The 18,772-nt window shown below is 37.8% G+C and overlaps 1 protein-coding gene across 7 annotated transcripts in view; it reads right to left on the reverse strand.

Moving 5' to 3' along the window:
* Window positions 1-488: 488 nt before the first annotated feature.
* Window positions 489-18,772, reverse strand: part of LOC308654094 (UDP-glucuronosyltransferase 2A1) — a gene marked incomplete at both ends in the record, with an annotated part of 49,748 nt that continues 31,464 nt past the window's right edge. For 5 of the 7 annotated variants that reach the window (XM_081303063.1, XM_081303064.1, XM_081303062.1 and 2 more), the window contains 5 exons: window positions 489-768; window positions 2,739-2,958; window positions 3,454-3,541; window positions 5,588-5,719; window positions 15,698-15,846. In XM_081303063.1, the coding sequence (XP_081159189.1) occupies window positions 489-768; window positions 2,739-2,958; window positions 3,454-3,541; window positions 5,588-5,719; window positions 15,698-15,846 (869 nt within the window). The remainder of the gene's footprint in view (window positions 769-2,738; window positions 2,959-3,453; window positions 3,542-5,587; window positions 5,720-15,697; window positions 15,847-18,772) is intronic. The other 2 variants (XM_081303065.1, XM_081303060.1) reach the window with 1 other exon arrangement.

The raw sequence follows: 18,772 nt of genomic DNA on the forward strand, positions 1-18,772 counted from the left end.
CTACAGGGAATTGTGAATTTGACTCCTGATTTCCTTACATCCATCAAATTCCATTTAAACTTTGTGCTTTCCCTAGGATTTGGTATATTTTTAGTCAGTGTATAAATTGATTTTTAAAAATTTAAAATTACATATGAAAAGAACATATTTAGACTTTGTAGTGCCCCCTGTGTCAGGAAAGTGAGAGGAAGAAAGAAAGAATGGGACATACTCACTAGTTAATGGTCATGTTAAGATCTAGGCTTTTCTCTAGACTAAGTCAGAGGAATGGGATTTTTGTTTTTATTTTTTGTGGCACTGGGAATTGAACCCAGTGCATGCTAGGCAAGCACTCTACCAACTGAGCTATACCTCCAGCCCAGAAGGGGATATCTGAAAACAGAAAGCAGAGATGGATTTTCAGTAAGCTTTTTGTGGCTAGAATCAATAGGATTTCACAATTCTGGGCTTTTCCAAACTTAGAAAGGTCTGTTTCCTCTTTTCTTGACCTATTCCCTTTTTTTCTTCTTTCCTATCTTTCCAATTTTTTTACAAGAAAACAAACAACATTTTGTGACCATGAATATAACAGTCGTCACACAGGCCAGCAAGAATCCAATCACATCTAAAGAGTGGTACTGGAACCAGGTTAGGTCGTGGGAGGCTGGCCGTAGGTGCTTGGCTCCTTTGTGGCGCATGACAAACTCGATCCAGAAGACAGCTCGGTCCAGGGGCTTTATAGGCTGATCATGATGAATTCTTGATAACCTCATGGCATTCTCTTTATAACTAAAAGGCAAATACATAAAAATTAGTTCTTATTTTTGTTTTTTACTAAAGGCAAGTTCAATATTATACAAGCCAAAACCCATAGCTATGCTGAGAAAAAGTTTATCTTGCATGAACTTAGCCAGTTGACCAGGATCTTAAGTCATAAAAGTGTATATGTGGAAGAGATATATTTTTAACACAATGTGGTTGTTAGATATAGAAATGTATGTGTAGAGAGAAATGAAATATTCAGTTGTAAATAGATAGCCTAATTTTTCAATGAAAAAAAAATGATATTATGTGAGCTATAGTGTTCAGGACTGTTTTAAGATGAAGATGAGAATAACCCAATATTATTAGATAATATTATTTAAAACATCAATATGCACGGCCACTAACATCTGAACAGATCAAATGACAAACATGGGGAATTAGTCATCAACTTTAATGACTCATTTTACAGTGTTGAGATCATTGCAGTGCAGTAATTATACCTTTGCACACATTTGCATAATTGTGGTGAAAATGACAATGTCTTTCTTGGCAATGTCAGGACTGAATGAAAACACTAAGAATTGGCAAATCTAAGTGCATGGAGTTCTTGAAAGAAATAAAACTCTCTCCCTAGAATTAGAGCCCCCCTAATCAACATGGCACCACAATAGCAAGCATTATTGTTAATAGCTCTAATTGTTTCTCAAACAACACTGAGTAAAAGTCTATGTATTTAAAAGGTAAGATATGTCTTCATTTAAGTTTCCTGGTAGTTTAGCCAGAACTAGTAGGTTCCAGGTTGGTTTGTGCTAGCAGGACATTGTTAGGATTGGAGAAAGGGAATGTGGTCATCATTCACAGGTGAATATGACCTAGACCAAGCAGCACGAGATTAAAAACATGCATTCTTTGTGTATAGTGAAGAAGAGCCATCCTGCCATTCACCTGTAAGGTCAAGATAGTAATCACACACACATGTTCATTCTATTGCACTTTAGACAAAAGTGTAGTTCCTGTAAAAACTTTTTATGCAAATCAGATTTTTGTTAAGATTTTCACTTTTTATAAATAAAATTTAAAATTTTGAATATACATAAATTTTATAGATAAATGTATATGTATGAATACAGGTAAACTGTTTAATGAATAAGAATAATCAAGGATCATGTTCATAAATGTATTATTTCATATTTTTATGAACTGTTTTATGACAATGATAAAATATTTTGAATAATTAAAATTACTATGATTTATATATTACTATGTAATCTTTTGTGCTTATTAATTGCTTTGGGGAATAAGATAATGGGACACATGTAAACCCATATATATTCTCTACACTATACCACCCTTGTGTTTTCAGAAAATCTCAGAGGCAGTATTAGGTTGAGGATTAGTGTGAATATATTTTAAATAGACAACTTTTAGTATTTATTTGGAAATTTCTGAGTATCTATGATTCTGTTTTCATGAATCAATCATTATAAAATTAAATTAAAATTTAATAGACATTCTATACATTAGAGGTAAAAAGAATTACAAAATCTATCAGCTTCCATGTTTAATAAAATGAACTAAATTATCAGTAATTAACATCCTGGTAAGAAAGAAATTGATTAAACTTCAAGAACAACATTTATAGGGAAAAAATCATACTAAGAATTATTGAAGTTCCTAACCCCTAGCTACCTCATAAATTATGATGTCTAAAAGATCCTAAAGCTATTAATGACTCAGAAATAGCTATTAGCAGTGTTTAACAACACTGTTTGACAGTATTAGTCATTATTTTTGAATGTTTAATATTGGGAACATTATCACTTTCATTTTGCACTTAATAAATGGTTTATAATATTTAAATATTTTTATTCATGAAATTAAACAGATTATCCAGAAAAACCTTCCCATTAGGAAGGTTGAGGCAGTGGTACTTTTGTAGGATTACCAATAACATAATCAATGGCAGATAAGTCTTTAAAAGAAGTAGTACTCACGAAGGGTCATTAATGACTGTTCTCAAAGCACTGAGCAAATCCGCACTTGTCATTGTGTTGAAGTTCACCTCCACAGCTGCTCCTTTGGCCCTCATGTGAGCGATGTTATCAGGTTGATCAGCAAACATGGGGAGTCCCACCATAGGGATCCCATGATAAATAGCTTCATAGATCCCATTAGTTCCACCATGAGTGATAAAAGCTTTGGTTTTAGGATGACCTAGTTTGGGGATGGAGGGAGAAGTGGGTATGGATTTCAAGCAAACACATTACCAAAATTTCAGAGATGGAAGCAACAAAAAGCTATAGTATATAAGTCACTGAAGAAGGCAACATTTTTTTTTTTTTTAACAAAAGCTAATCTCATAAGACAATGCTACCCTAGAAAACTGTGATCCCAGAAAGAGAATAAATTTTTTCATTGTCTGGGAAGGCATTACTTAGGTGGTGTTACCTGAGCTGGGATTGAAATTTGAAATATGATGAGTCTTAACTGAGAATTAGGGGAAGCATGAATTCATGAATTTAATGGCCAATTGTTTAATTATAGCTGCTTTAAAAATGGAATCAAATATGAAAATGTTTAGTTATTAAATATTTTTAAAGTGCACTTGTTGTTATTCAATAGCAAGATTATGTGACAACAAACTTACAAAGTAGTGACTTGACTTTTCTCTTATCCAATGATACAACTTTTCTTCCCCCACAGTCTTACCAAGAAGGTCATTCTGAGGTAGCCAATCAAAAATTCGAGTATTGGCTCCTAATGTGGCTGGTTTCTTTCCTTGGTATCTCCATAATACCTGTGGAAGACAATGATATCATGTTTCTAGTACACACAATGAGAGTGTGTTCAGTCTGTAGACTTATTTAGGAATCACATGCCTCCATACTACCAGTGATAGCTGAGTGAGGGGTACATAGAAGCAGTTTGCAGCTTGCAAATATTGAAGTACATACTGGGACTGTTCATGACTATCTTTAAAGACTTGTATTCAGATTCCATTAAGTATGGTATATTTTGAGGATTATTACTTAAAAATTGTTGGAAGTAATTCTTTAGAGAAATAGAATATAAATAGGACTAGTCTAATAAATCAGAATAGAGAGGTTAAAAACATTGAGAGAAACACGAATTCTGTGTAAACTATTGCATCCTACATGGTATGTTTCAAGTGTAATTTTTTTTTCAAAAATGTAATTAGCTTTAGATTTTTGGTTTTTTTCTCTTTTCTTTTATTCTTCTTATTTATTTATCTATATATTTATTTATTTATTCATTTTGGTGACAGTATTTTTTCTCCATCTTCCTTCCCCTCTCCCTCCATCCTCCTCTCCTTTCTCCCCTCCCTTCCTCCCTTTCTCCCCAGCACTCTCTCTAATTTCTTTTTTTTTTTAGGGAGAATTAGATATAGATTTATATTCTACTTTTCAATAAAGTATTTTATTAGGATATTAACTATTTTTGTACATATTTGTCTTTTGCTAGAAAGGCAAATTTTCGGAGGTACTAGAGCTTGAACCCAGAGTCACTCGACCACTGAGCCACATCCCCAACCCTATTTTGTATTTTACTTAGAGACATGGTCTCACTCAGTTGCTTAGTCCCTCACTAAATTGCTGAGGCTGGCTTTGAACTAGCAATCCTTCTGCCTCCTCCTCCCCAGTCTCTGGGATTATAGGAGTGCACCACCACACCCTCTAGAAAAGGCAAATTTTAAGAGGCAAGTATAGAAATGGAAACTAGAAGTTCTATTATGCCAAATTAGCATAGTTACCTTTGTACTATTCTATGTAGTTTAACTAATATACAAATATAAAAAGTACCAGGATACTTCATGAATAGGATTATATAGAAAATAGAAATATAAACATAAATATAAACTTATAATGATATAAATATAAACATATAATGATAAAAATCAAGGCTAATTGAATAACAAATTAAAAATGAATATTGTTTGAAAATAATGTTACAATTTTAATTGCTTTTATCCAATTTGGATAGAATAAGTGAATCTAATCTTTTACTTCTAAAGCAATTACACTTTGGTAGAGTTTTTTAAAAACTCAGAAATTCAGATTTTTCTGTAATATGTATATAGTCTGTCTCTTTTCCTGGACTGTCACAAGCCAGCCATAGGTTATGTGTGTGAGCTATGTCACATTGGAGTACACGAGGGGACTGGACTGACATTGCTACTCTGAGGGCTGACATGTGTCCTTCTCACTCACTCTGCCTATGATCCCCACACAGCACTTGAGATGAGCGTGGCCTTCCAAGATGTCAGCCAATCTGCTGACCACAAGACATCACCAAACCATCCCTGAAACCTAATCCCTTGCCTTATTTGGGTGGAACTTTCTCAACTGTCTTCCCCGCAATAAATAGGGTTTCAGGCCTGCTCTCTCTCTCTCTTTTGCCTGCCTCTCCTGTCTCCTTTGTGGGAGGTGAGGTCAAGGAGGTATCACTGAGCCACACACACACACACAAAAAGGTATTTTCTGTCTTCAGAAAATTTTCTGTCTACAGAAAATTCTGTACTTCAGAACTGGAAATAGTCGATGCAATCCAAAATGTTACAAAAGGCTTAATATTCACACCTCTATTCTGTTAAAATTAAGTAATACAAAAGTGAGTTCTGATAGTAATGCCAAGGTTCTGTTAGGCAAATGGTCAAATGTGCCTAAGTACAACATTTTAATGTTATACAAATTTGTACCTAGCCGTGATGTCACTTATGCTCAGTGTTAATGAGTTTCAACATCCATCTGCAAAGAGTGTGATTAACTATACTGTCTGTCCCATTACTAAGAAGTTGCTGACCAGAGTGGCACATCATACTGACCTTCTGTGGAATCTGGGCAAGGGCTGAGGCAATGAGATTGGCCTTTTCTTCTGTGAGGTTTTTGACCATTGACCCCAGAGAAAATGCAACAACACCATCTTCCCCTGAGCTCTGGACAAAATCTTCCATTTCCTGTGGACATACATTTTTTTTTCTATTAAAAAGTGCATCATCATAAAGAAAAAAAATGTTCGCCTATACTTCTAACTACAAAAAGTAAAAACTAATGCCAGAGAAATTGTTAGGCTGACTCTATCTTTTGACATATAACTATCTAGTCTCTTTAAAAAGAAGTATATCCCTGAAACTTATGGCTAATATGTATTGTAAGTAATTGCAAGTACAAATATGAATCAAATCACTACAGAGACAAATAGCCAATGATGGCAGCTCTTCTCATGGTTAGTGCAATTGTTATTCTCAAGGTATCATTTTCCCAACCAACAGAATTATCTACAAACTGATATAAATATTTCATGGCAGGAAGCCCAAGAAAGGATCCAGATCTAGGCATTTATATTATCAATATGCCTATTATATCCAAAATGTACCTTCCTAAGAGACAAACGTTCAAGATAATTTTTTCACAAGGATTCACTTTTCTGATTAATAGGGCTAAGAAGAAATTTGTTAAAAATGTGATATATAGAAAAAAGGGAAGATCGCGGCAAAGGGAGTGCATCACCCCCGTGTGCCCCGTCACTGTGCGGGAGAATGACGAGTTAAAACACCTGAAGGCTGTCTTGTTGGGAATTTCCAGCGAAATTGAGGTGCTCCAGAATCTAGTTGAGGGATTTTCATTGTGTGAGGATCGGCGGCGGGGGCTCGGTCGCCGGCGATTTCTCCTCACGGAGGGTCGCACGGCTTGTTCGGCAGATTGCCCCGTGGCCGGAGTCTGCGGCGCGCGCTGGGAAGAGGAGAGTTGGCGGCGAGGAGGTGCAGCGCTGTGGATTCTGTGGGCTTCTGCCAGCGGTGGAATGGCTGTGCTCAGTGCTTAGTTCTGGGTTTGAGACGGAGGAGGGAAGCGGTCCAGTTTGGTTCTCCACACTGGTCAGTCCACGGAGGAGGCCAGCGGCCGCCATCTTGGAGAGCTGACGTAATCATCCCTGTTTTCTACTGATCTCAGCTCATTCAGCTACGGAACAGGTGATTTCAGGCTGTTATTTGCCTGCGTCTCGAAGACAGCTCAGGCTCAGGGCTAGAGAACCCGCGGAGACGACTTCTTGGAGCTCGCCCCTAGCAGAGCGTGCTCCGAGCTCTGAGCAGCCGGGTTCTGGTTCCCGGAGCTGCTTTGGTCCAGGGCTGGGGAACCCACAGAGACTGCTTCTTGGAGCCTGCTCCTAGCGGACCGTGCACCGAGCTCTGGGCAGCCGGGTTCTGGCTCCCGGAACTGTTTTGGCCCAGGGCTGGGGGAACCCGCGGAGTCTGCTTCTTGGAGCCCGCTCCCAGCAGAGCGTGCACCAAGCTCGGGGCGGCCAGGTTCTGGCTCCCAGAGCTGCTTTGGCCCTGGGCTGGGGATCCCGCGGAAACTGCTTCTCGGTCCAGGTCCTGCTGGGTGCTGTGGGGGCAAGAGGGGCAGAGTGGAGCTGCCGCCTGCACCCAGAACAGGCCAAGCGACCCACCGGCGTGGTATCACGTCACCCCAACTACAGCTGGGGCCGAAGAGAGCAGCTGCCCACGCCTGGATCAGGTCCAGCGACCTGATGGCGTGGTAGTCAAGTCACCCCATTTGGAGAAGGGGCCAAGCAGAGCCGCCGCCCGAGCCTGCAAGGTAGGCAGACCTGCGACCCACCGGCGGGACAGGCCTGGTGGCCTGCCAGCGTGGTGGACACTTTGCACCGATTGGAGTGGGGGCTGAGCGGGGCCACTGCCTGTGCCCGAAAAAGGCCCAGCGACCCACCGGCGTGTCAGGCAAGTCACCCCATTTGGAGTGGGGGCTGAGCAGAGCCGCCGCCCAAGCTTGCAAGGTAGGCAGACCAGCGGCCCACAGGAGGAACGGGCCCAGCAGCCGCTGGCGAGACAGACACGTCACACTGGTCGGAGTGGAGGCGGAGCAGAGCCGCCGCCGGTGTCCGGAAAAGGCCCAGCGACCCCCCGGAGTGGCAGTCAGGTAGCCCCATTTGGATTGGGGGCCGAGCAGAGCTGCCGCCCGAGCCCGCAAGGTAGGCAGACCTGCGACCCACCGGCGGAACAGGCCCAGAGGCTTGCCAGCATGGTAGACACGTCACACCAATTGGAGTAGGGGCCGAGCAGGGACGCCGCCCGCATCCGGATCAGGCCCAACGACCCGTGGGTGTGGTAGTCACGTCACCACAATTGGTGTGGGGCCAGAGCAGAGCCGCCACCCGTGCCCGCAGGGTGGGCAGACCTGTGACTGACCGGCAGAGCAGGCCTAGCGGCCCGCCAGCGTAGTAGACAGATCACCCCAATTGGAGGAGGAGCACAGCCACTATCCGCTCTGCAAGGGAGATTTTTCAACTATACAAGGCCAATATAAATAAATAGGGGGAAGATTTCAAAAAACACAACAGTTTTACCAAGCAGAAAGAAATGCGAGCAATATGAAAAGACAAGGCAAGAAAGGACCACAAGCAATGCAGGTCAACTCAACTTTAGAAGAGGTAATAGCTGCAACAGATGGAATGTCAGATAAAGAATTCAGGATATACATACTTCAGATGATCTGGAGTCTCAAGGAAGACATGAGACAGCAAAATCAGACAATGAAAGATCACTTTGACAAGGAATTACATAAACAAATCCAAGAAGCAAAGGATCAATTATACAGGGAGATAGAGGTAATAAAAAACAAACAAATAGAAATCCTAGAAATGCAGGAAGCAATAAACCAACTTAAAAACTCAATTGAGAATACTACCAGCAGAGTAGAACACTTAGAAGATAGAACATCAGACAATGAAGACAAAGTATTTCAACTTGAAAAGAACATAGACAGCTCAGCAAGACAGTTAAGAAACCATGAGCAGAACATCCAAGAGATATGGGATAACATAAAGAGACCAAGCTTAAGAGTCATTGGGATACAGGAAGGCATGGAGGTCCATACCAAAGGAATAAACAATCTATTCGATGAAATAATACGAGAAAACTTCCCAGAATTGAAGAATGAGACAGAATCCCAAATCCTAGAAGCCTACAGGACGCCGAATGTGCAAAATCATAAGAGATCCACACCTAGACACATTATAATGAAGATGCCCAACATACAGAATAAGGAGAGAATTTTAAAAGCTACAAGAGAAAGGAAGCAGATTACATTTAGGGGTAAACCAATCAGGATAACAGCTGATCTTTCAACACAGACTCTGAAAGCTAGAAGATCCTGGAATAACATATTTCAAACACTGAAAGAAAATGGGTTCCAGCCAAGAATCGTGTATCCGGCGAAATTAAGCTTCAGGATAGAAGATGAAATTAAAACCTTCCATGATAAACAAAAGTTAAAAGAATTTGCAGCTAGAAAACCATCTCTTCAAAAAATCCTTGGCAAAAAATTACAGGAAGAGGAAATGGAAAATAACAATGAAAACCAACAGTGGGAGGTAGGTCAATAAAGGGGGGAAAATAATCAAAGAAGAAAACAAATCAGGTTTAGTAACATTAATAAACAAATATGGCTGGAAGAACAAACCATATTTCAATAATAACCCTAAATGTTAATGGCTTAAACTTACCAATTAAGAGACACAGGCTAGTTGAATGGATCACAAAACAAGACCCAACAATATGTTGCCTACAGGAGATGCATTTGATAGGAAAAGATATACATAGACTGAAGGTGAAAGGTTGGGAAAAATCATATCACTCATATGGACTGCAGAAACAAGCAGGAGTGTCCATACTCATATCAAATAAAATAGATTTCAAGCCAACGTTAATCAAAAGGGATAAAGAGGGACACTACATACTGCCCAAGGGAACCATACACCAACAAGACATAACAATCATAAATATATATGCCCCAAACAATGGAGCAGCTATGTTCATCAAACAAACTCTTCTCAAGTTCAAGAGTCTAATAGACCACCATACAATAATCATGGGAGACTTCAACACACCTCTCTCACCACTGGACAGATCAAAATCCTAGAAAAAGAAGAGCAAAACAACAGCAAAAGAAGTAGAAGGCAAGAAATAATTAAAATCAGAGCTGAAATTAATGAAATCGAAACAAAAGAAACAATTGAAAAAATTGACAAAACTAAAAGTTGGTTCTTTGAAAAAATAAATAAAATCGACAGACCCTTAGCCATACTAATGAAGAGAAGAAGAGAGAGAACTCAAATTACTAGCAAATGGGATGAAAAAGGCAATATCAAAACAGACACTTCAGAAATACAGAAGATAATCAGAAATTATTTTGAATCCTTATACTCCAACAAAATAGAAGATAGTGAAGGCATTGATAAATTTCTTAAGTCATATGATCTGCCCAGATTGAGTCAGGAGGATATAGACAACCTAAACAGACCAATAACAATTGAGGAACTAGAAGAAACCATCAATAGACTACCAACTAAGAAAAGCCCAGGACCGGATGGGTATACAGCAGAGTTTTACAAAACCTTTAAAGAGGAACTAATACCAATACTTTTCAAGCTATTTCAGGAAATAGAAAAAGAGGGAGAACTTCCAAATTCATTCTATGAGGCCAACATCAATCACCCTGATGCCTAAACCAGACAAAGACACTTCACAGAAAGAAAACTACAGACCAATATCTCTAATAAACCTAGATGCAAAAATCCTCAATAAAATTCTGGCAAATCGGATTCAAAAACATATCAAAAAAATTGTACACCATGATCAAGTATGATTCATCCCTGGGATGCAAGGCTGGTTCAATATACGGAAATCAATAAATGTTATTCACCACATCAATAGACTTAAAAATAAGAACCATATGATCATCTCGATAGATGCAGAAAAAGCATTCAACAAAGTACAGCATCCCTTTATGTTCAAAACTCTAGAAAAATTAGGGATAACAGGATCATACCTCAACAGAGTAAAAGCAATCTATGCTAAGCCACAGGCTAGCATCATTCTGAATGGAGAAAAATTGAAGGCATTCCCTCTAAAATCTGGAACAAGACAGGAATGCCCTCTCTCACCACTTCTGTTCAACATAGTCCTCGAAACACTGGCCAGAGCAATTAGACAGACGAAAGAAATTAAAGGCATAAAAATAGGAAAAGAAGAACTTAAATTATCACTATTTGCAGATGACATGATTCTATACCTAACAGACCCAAAAGGGTCTACAAAGAAACTATTAGAGCTAATAAATGAATTCAGCAAAGTGGCAGGATATAAAATCAACACGCATAAATCAAAGGCATTCCTGTATATCAGCGACAAATCCTCTGAAATGGAAATGAGGACAACTACTCCATTCACAATATCCTCAAAAAAAAAAAAATACTTGGGAATCAACCTAACAAAAGAGGTGAAAGACTTATACAATGAAAACTACAGAACCCTAAAGAGAGATATAGAAGAAGATCTTAGAAGATGGAAAAATATACCCTGTTCATGGATAGGCAGAACTAACATCATCAAAATGGCGATATTACCAAAAGTTCTCTATAAGTTCAATGTAATGCCAATCAAAATCCCAATGGCATTTCTTGTAGAAATAGATAAAGCAATCATGAAATTCATATGGAAAAAGACCCAGAATAGCAAAAAACAATGCTAAGCAGGAAGTGTGAATCAGGCGGTATAGCGATAACAGACTTCAAACTATACTACAGAGCAATAGTAACAAACACAGCATGGTACTGGTACCAAAACAGGCGAGTGGACCAATGGTACAGAATAGAAGACACAGTAACCAATCCGCAAAACTACAACTATCTTATATTTGATAAAGGGGCTAAAAGCATGCAATGGAGGAAGGATAGCATCTTCAACAAATGGTGCTGGGAAAACTGGAAATCCATTTGCATCAAAATGAAACTGAATCCCTTTCTCTCGCCATGCACAAAAGTTAACTCAAAATGGATCAAGGAGCTCGATATTAAATCAGAGACACGGCGTCTGATAGAAGAAAAAGTTGGCTATGATCTACATACTGTGGGGTCGGGCTCCAAATTCCTCAATAGGACACCCATAGCGCAAGAGTTAACAACCAGAATCAACAAATGGGACTTACTCAAACTAAGAAGTTTTCTCTCAACAAAAGAAACAATAAGAGAGATAAACAGGGAGCCTACATCCTGGGAACAAATCTTTACTCCTCATACTTCAGATAGAGCCCTAATATCCAGAATATACAAAGAACTCAAGAAGTCAGACAATAAGATAACAAATAACCCAATCAACAAATGGGCCAAGGACCTGAACAGACACTTCTCAGAGGAGGACATACAATCAATCAACAAGTACATGAAAAAATGCTCCCCATCTCTAGCAGTCAGAGAAATGCAAATTAAAACCACCCTAAGATACCATCTCACTCCAGTAAGATTGGCAGCCATTACGAAGTCAAACAACAACAAGTGCTGGTGAGGATGTGGGGAAAAGGGTACACTTTTTCATTGTTGGTGGGACTGCAAATTGGTGCAGCCAATTTGGAAAGCAGTATGAAGATTTCTTGGAAAGCTGGGAATGGAACCACCATTTCCCCTTCTCGGTCTATTCCCTAAAGACCTAATAAGAGCATGCTACAGGGACACTGCTACATCGATGTTCATAGCAGCACAATTCACGATAGCAAGATTGTGGAACCAACCTAGATGCCCTTCAATAGACGAATGGATAAAAAAATGTGGCATTTATACACAATGGAGTATTACTCTGCATTTAAAAATGACAAAATCATAGAATTTGGAGGGAAATGGATGGCATTAGAGCAGATTATGTTAAGTGAAGCTAGCCAATCCCTAAAAAACAAATGCCAAATGTCTGCTTTGATATAAGGGGAGTAACTAAGGACAGAGTAGGGATGAAGAGCATGAGAAGAAGATTAACATTAAACAGGGATGAGAGGTGGGAGGGAAAGGGAGAGAGAAGGGAAATTGTATGGAAATGGAAGGTGATCCTCAGGGTTATACAAAATTACATACAAGAGGAAGTGAGGGGTAAGGGAAGAATAATACAAGTGGAAGAAATGATTTACAGTAGAGGGGTAGAGAGAGAAGAGGGGAGGGGAGGGGAGGGGAGGGGGGATAGTAGAGGATAGGAAAGGCAGCAGAATACAACAGACACTAGAATGGCAATGTGTAGATCAATGGAAGTGTAAATGATGTGATTCAGCAATCTGTATACGGGGTAAAAATGGGAGTTCATAACCCACTTGAATCGAACTGTGAAATATGATATATCAAGAACTATGTAATGTTTTGAACGACCAACAACAACAAAAAAATAATTATAAGTTATTGATTTAAGAGGATGAAAGTTACCTCTGTAATCCAGATTTTTCTTAATATAGATTGAATTCTAGCATCTATCAAAAAAAAAGGAAAAAGCAGCTTTACATGTATGAAGACATGAATTGGTGTGAGCATATTTTATATACAAACAGAGATATGAAAAATTGTGTTCTATATGTGTAATAAGAATTGTGATGCATTCTGCTGTCGTGTATTTAAAAAATAAAAGCAATTTAAAAAAATGTGATATATATATATATATATATATATATATATATATATAGGAAGAAGATACCACAGTTTATCTTCTTATAATAATAATGACTTTTATAAGGTGGTGCATTTAATTTGCGCCTTAGAGCAGTAGTGAAGTACAGATTCCTATATAAATAAAATCCCCTGAGTCATTGCTCAGTTTTGCAAATTGGGCACTGCAAAGTTGAGGACTGGGTCCTTTTACATAATAACCTATGTGAATGCCACCCTCTAAAGTCAATTTATGGCTAGTAAACTTATCAGAGGAGGGCAATGTGTTGAATTAAAGTGCACTGTTTTTCCAGCTTGCTTAATGTCAGGAGAGTGTTTCTGTTTTCTCTTAAGCAGGTGCTTATCAAGCAAATCAAAAAACAAACACACACAAACACACACACACACACACACATCCTATGCTGATCTGTATTTTTGACTTAACAGTGTCTATTTTTTTTATTCTATTTATTTAGTGTCTAGCATAATTCATTCATCAGCTGTAAAAGTTAAGATTGGTAATCATACTGCTCAAAGTCTATATCAATAGGTAATCTGAGATTGGAATTGAATCCAAATTGGAATCTTCTTGTAAAGCATGTCGAAAGTTATTTTTGTTAAATTATACATGTGAAAGGGAGAAAAGGATATATAAAATAGTGTGGTAGGGGTATTATCTAGTGACCATGGATGAGTTGTATCTCTCTCTGTATATTTATTTAGTTATTATTTTATTAACTCCTGTACTGACAGTACTTAGCATAGTTTTTTTTGCAGCCATAAACTTGACTGTTAAGCATATTCAGAATCTTGAAGTGAAATTTTAAAATTACATATGCTTTACTTAAGTTAAACAGAAATCAAAAACTCTCCTGGGAAAGTTTTTGATTATTATCATGGTTATCTAATTTATTTGTTGTTGTTTCTTAAAATTTATTTATGTCCAAAATTTCTGGCATTCCAAGTTTTTCTTTGAAAACTTCGGAATATGGCATACAATTTTATTTTTCTCTCAAAAAACAAATATTGACATCATGTTTACAGAAAGCAATATTACATTTGAATTGGGGTGGGTTTCTACCCCATTCCATAACAATTGGCTTTATTTTGGTTTTGGGCCACATGAGGAATGCCAACAGTCAGAGGGTAAATGTACATCTCACCATGCAAATAAAAGAAAAAGTGACTGAATTTCCCTCTTTTCTCCCCACAGAACAATTCCCAAGATCATGAGCAGGATTGGTGGGGTGTTCCACTCATGGGGAGTGGATCTCTTCTCTGGTACCATTTCACATTCACTGACAGAGGCATATTTTATACTTAAATTACTACAAAGACATTATGACATGAAATTTTCTCCTTTATCCATTCTTCTCAGGCACAATGTTTGAGAAAACTTGACTTCTTATGTCTTCTCAATGCTTCTTCACAATATCTTTCTTTAAGAGAATTCCATAAGGCCCCAGGCTGCCTCCCACATCTTCCAGGGACAGGGCTGAGACCCTTTTGGGTAGCTGGGAGGAAATACTTGGGGCAGCCACTGCCCAGGAACTGAGGTTCTGCTGTCTCTTGCCTGCTTGCTGAGGTGTTTGAGTGACCAAGTGCTGCCTCAGCACATGGACTGGCCTGCAGGACCAAGAAGGAGGGAGAGATGGGGGCAACTCTTCAGCTGATTTTACCCAGTAACTCATGGAGTGAAGGCTTCGGCCCCAGACTGTCCAGTATTGTGTTGGCAGTCAGTCCAGGAAGTGAGGGCCTTAGACTGAGGCTGGTTTTGAATTTGTGATCTTCCTGACTCAGCCCCAAGAGTTGCTGGGATTACAGGCATCTCCCAGTGGACAACTGTCAATCTATTTTTCATGCTTTCTACCAATACTGAGACCTTGTGCTACCCCAAAACTTTCCAGAAATCACGTGATAATCCATTTTGGTCAAAAACTAAACTCATCATCAACTCTGTGGAGTTTTTTTTACCAGTTGTTTCCTATGATACTAAAGGTCACTACCAGGCAATAATCCCCCGGATTAAAATCTAAGAATGCTACCTTATTCCATGTCTTCCCTTAATACTTATTTCTTCTTATTCATCAAATTCTGTGCAATTCACAAAGAATTTTCACGAAGGTATTTTTCTCAATCAACTGCTTTGGAAAATGTCCCTGGTGATCAGGTTTCACATTAATATCTTAATATCTTCATAGTGATTCCATGGCTCTCCTTTCTGTCCTTTTGCTCAGTATCCACACTAAAGATGCAGGTATTTTTAGTAAACTACTCAAGCTATTTTATTCTTCAGCTAAATTCTCAAGTAAAATCCCAAAGACCTAATATCACTCAAAAAAGACCCCTATGATGAAGAAAATAACTTGGGAGTGGTAGACTGAAAATATTCAACAACATATCTTTGTTATTGGAGCTGTGAACTTTAAAGGAAAATGGGACAATTTTATCACCATAGACCTACCTTAGGTAAAGGTTTGGCAGGTTTACAGTGCAATCCTCCAACAAACTCAAAATTAGGTAAGTATGGACGAGGAAATTCAAAATCCCAATATGTCCGGATTAGCCAAATTTCAGCTTTGCCCATAATCTCACATAATGTAGTGGGTCTTCCTGGATAAAATGAAGATTTGCGTGGAAAATTTAATACACATATTTGCCATATTTGCTAGGAAAAAACAAAAATGCATCACTGATTACCTTATAAGCTATTAAGGAAAAGAATAAAGACCTCTAGAATACTTATAATGACTATATGTTAAAAAGAAGAAAGGAAAGGAAGAAGGGGATAAGAGAGAGAGGAAAGAATGAAAGAAAGAAGAGAAAACAAAAAAAAAGGACTTGGGGGCAATGAAAGACAATTAATATGTAAGTATAGATTCATAACAGTGAAGGAAGCAAAAATTTAACTGCAAATATTGAGAGATTTAGTACTTGTTCTTTCTCTTTACTTTAGTGCAGAAGATAGATTAACTCCATCACATAAGCCTCATTCAAGTCACCTCTCAAAAACTTACCAGTTTTTATTCAGGAACAGGACTGTCTTACAGCTTGTATAGTCTCTTTCAAACATATTATTGAAGAACCCATACCTATTTCAATCCAACATTTTTCTGAATCAAATCTTATCACTTAAATTTATTTATCATTATGTTTTTAATAAACAGTTCCTGATTAATTCACACTCAGTACCCCCCTTATATGTGCAATACATATATAGATAGTATTAATATCATATACTTATTCTAGTGTTAACTTTAAATGATGTTTTTTGAAAGGGCCAGATTCTAAGTATTAACTTTAGGAGTTTTGTAGAAAAGAATGAGTATTTGTCAATAAAGTCAACCTTTTCTACATACAAGAAAATGTGTTTTGCAACGGAGAAAAGAAAACCTCAAATAAAAGCAGTATGGAGATTCCTGGGAAAGCTGGGAATGGATCCACCATTTGACCCAGCTATTGCCCTTCTCGGACTATTCCCTGAGGACCTTAAAAGAGAGCACTATAGGGATACGGCCACATCAATGATTATAGCGGCACAATTCACAATAGCTAGACTGTGGAACCAACCTAGATGCCCTTCAATAGATGAATGGATAAAAAAAAATGTGACATCTATACACAATGGAGTATTATGCAGCACTAAGAAATGACAAAATCATAGAATTTGCAGGGAAATGGATAGCATTAGAGCAGATTATGCTAAGTGAAGCTAGCCAAGCCCTAAAAAACAAATGCCAAATGTCTTCTTTGATATAAAGAGAGCAACTAAGAACAGAACAGGAAGGAAGAGCATGAGGAAAAGACTAACAGTAAACAAAGACGAATGGGGGGAGAGAAAGAGAGAGAGAAGGGAAAGCATATGGAAATGGTAGGAGACCTTCAATGATACACAAAATTATAAGAGGTTATGAGGGGCAAGGGGGAGGGGGAAAAAGGGGAGAGAATTCACCAACAGCAGAGGAGGTAGAGACGGAAGATGGGAGGGGAGGGGAGGGGAGGGGGGATAGTAGGGGATAGGAAAGGTAGCAGAATACAACAGTCACTAATATGCCATTATATAATAATGTGAGTATGTAACAGATGTGATTCTGCAATCTGTATTTGGGGTAAAAATGGGAGTTCAAAACCCAATTGAGTCTAATGTATGAAAGATGATATATCATAAGCTCTGTAATGTTTTGAACAATCAATAAAAATAAATAAATAAATAAAGAATACTTTCTTGCTAATAATTCTAATCATAATTGGTAAGTATATACTCCTGGGATAGAAAGCCTCTTTGAATAGTCATTACTTAGTAGTATTTGAAGATATGTGTGAGTTCATGTAACCAATGTCTTAATTTGATAATGAAGAAAGATTGCCCAATGAAACTCAACTTGAAATTTTCAGAGATTGGATGAAAACTTCTCTCCACATCTTCTACATCAAAATGTTTGTGTCATAGAAGTGCCTTTATTTTGGGCTGAGGATGTAGCTCAGTGGTAAAGCCTAGCTGTACAAGGGCCTGGGTTTGATCCCTACACTTCAAGTAATAGATGCTTTATTTCATATGTGCCACATGCTGCCTTCATTATGAATTCCCTAGGTGAAGTTTACGTTCATAAGTTCTAGAACAAATTTTTAGGAAGACAAAGCTTCTTCAGTAAAATTGTATTTTTAAAGCAGTGATCACAATTATATACATAGAGTCAAAGAAAAATGAAAATAAATTTGAACAAATGCATACAAAATTGGCAAATAATTTCATAAGAAATTTTAAAAGTTATACTGAAGAATTGTGAAATAAAAATACTGAATTAAAATTTACCATAAATTCTTTTATTGTAATTATATTATTTATATAAATAGTTATAAACATTGGGCAATTATGTGATATATAATTAATAAATTATAAAATATGAGCTGTCAAGTGAATATTGTTATTGATTGCATCCATTATTTTAAAACTAAGTCTAATGAAATGGCTTTTAATTTGAAGAACTCCTGTTAGTAACTTGAATTAATTGCTACATGCCTGTCTGTAATTTATGTGGACAAGAGAAAAATTTAGTGGGTGGCATTTACCAATCTCTGAGGTGACATGTTAGCTAGACTGACGTGTACAGATGATTTCTAGGCTATCTAGGTGTTTTTATTTCCAATGGAATGCGAGAAAATGTATATGCACATTTCTGGGTCACTTTTTTTAAAAAAATTAAAAGTATATTCTCCATTTTACCTTCATTTTCTTTCAGGCCAGTGTACAAATAACCTTGTCCAATTATTCGGGCAAAAACAGCATCACAAACTATTGTAAGAACTAAGATAATTAGTTCTTGATTCCTGGATGACTTTGTGAGTAGAACTTATTTTCTTCAGGTAAATAGTTACATGAGGGAGAAATAATTTCTGTGCATTTACGATGTTTTGTTGTATATTTTTACTGCAGCTCATACTGTAGAGTCCATTGTTTCATGGTAGGCAACACATCATAGTAGCACAAACTAGAATATTGACAATAGATGATATGATGCTGTCATATCCTACAAATACT

Source organism: Spermophilus citellus (genome assembly GCF_964194105.1).
Source record: "Spermophilus citellus genome assembly, chromosome: 8".
Taxonomy (NCBI): domain Eukaryota; kingdom Metazoa; phylum Chordata; class Mammalia; order Rodentia; family Sciuridae; genus Spermophilus; species Spermophilus citellus.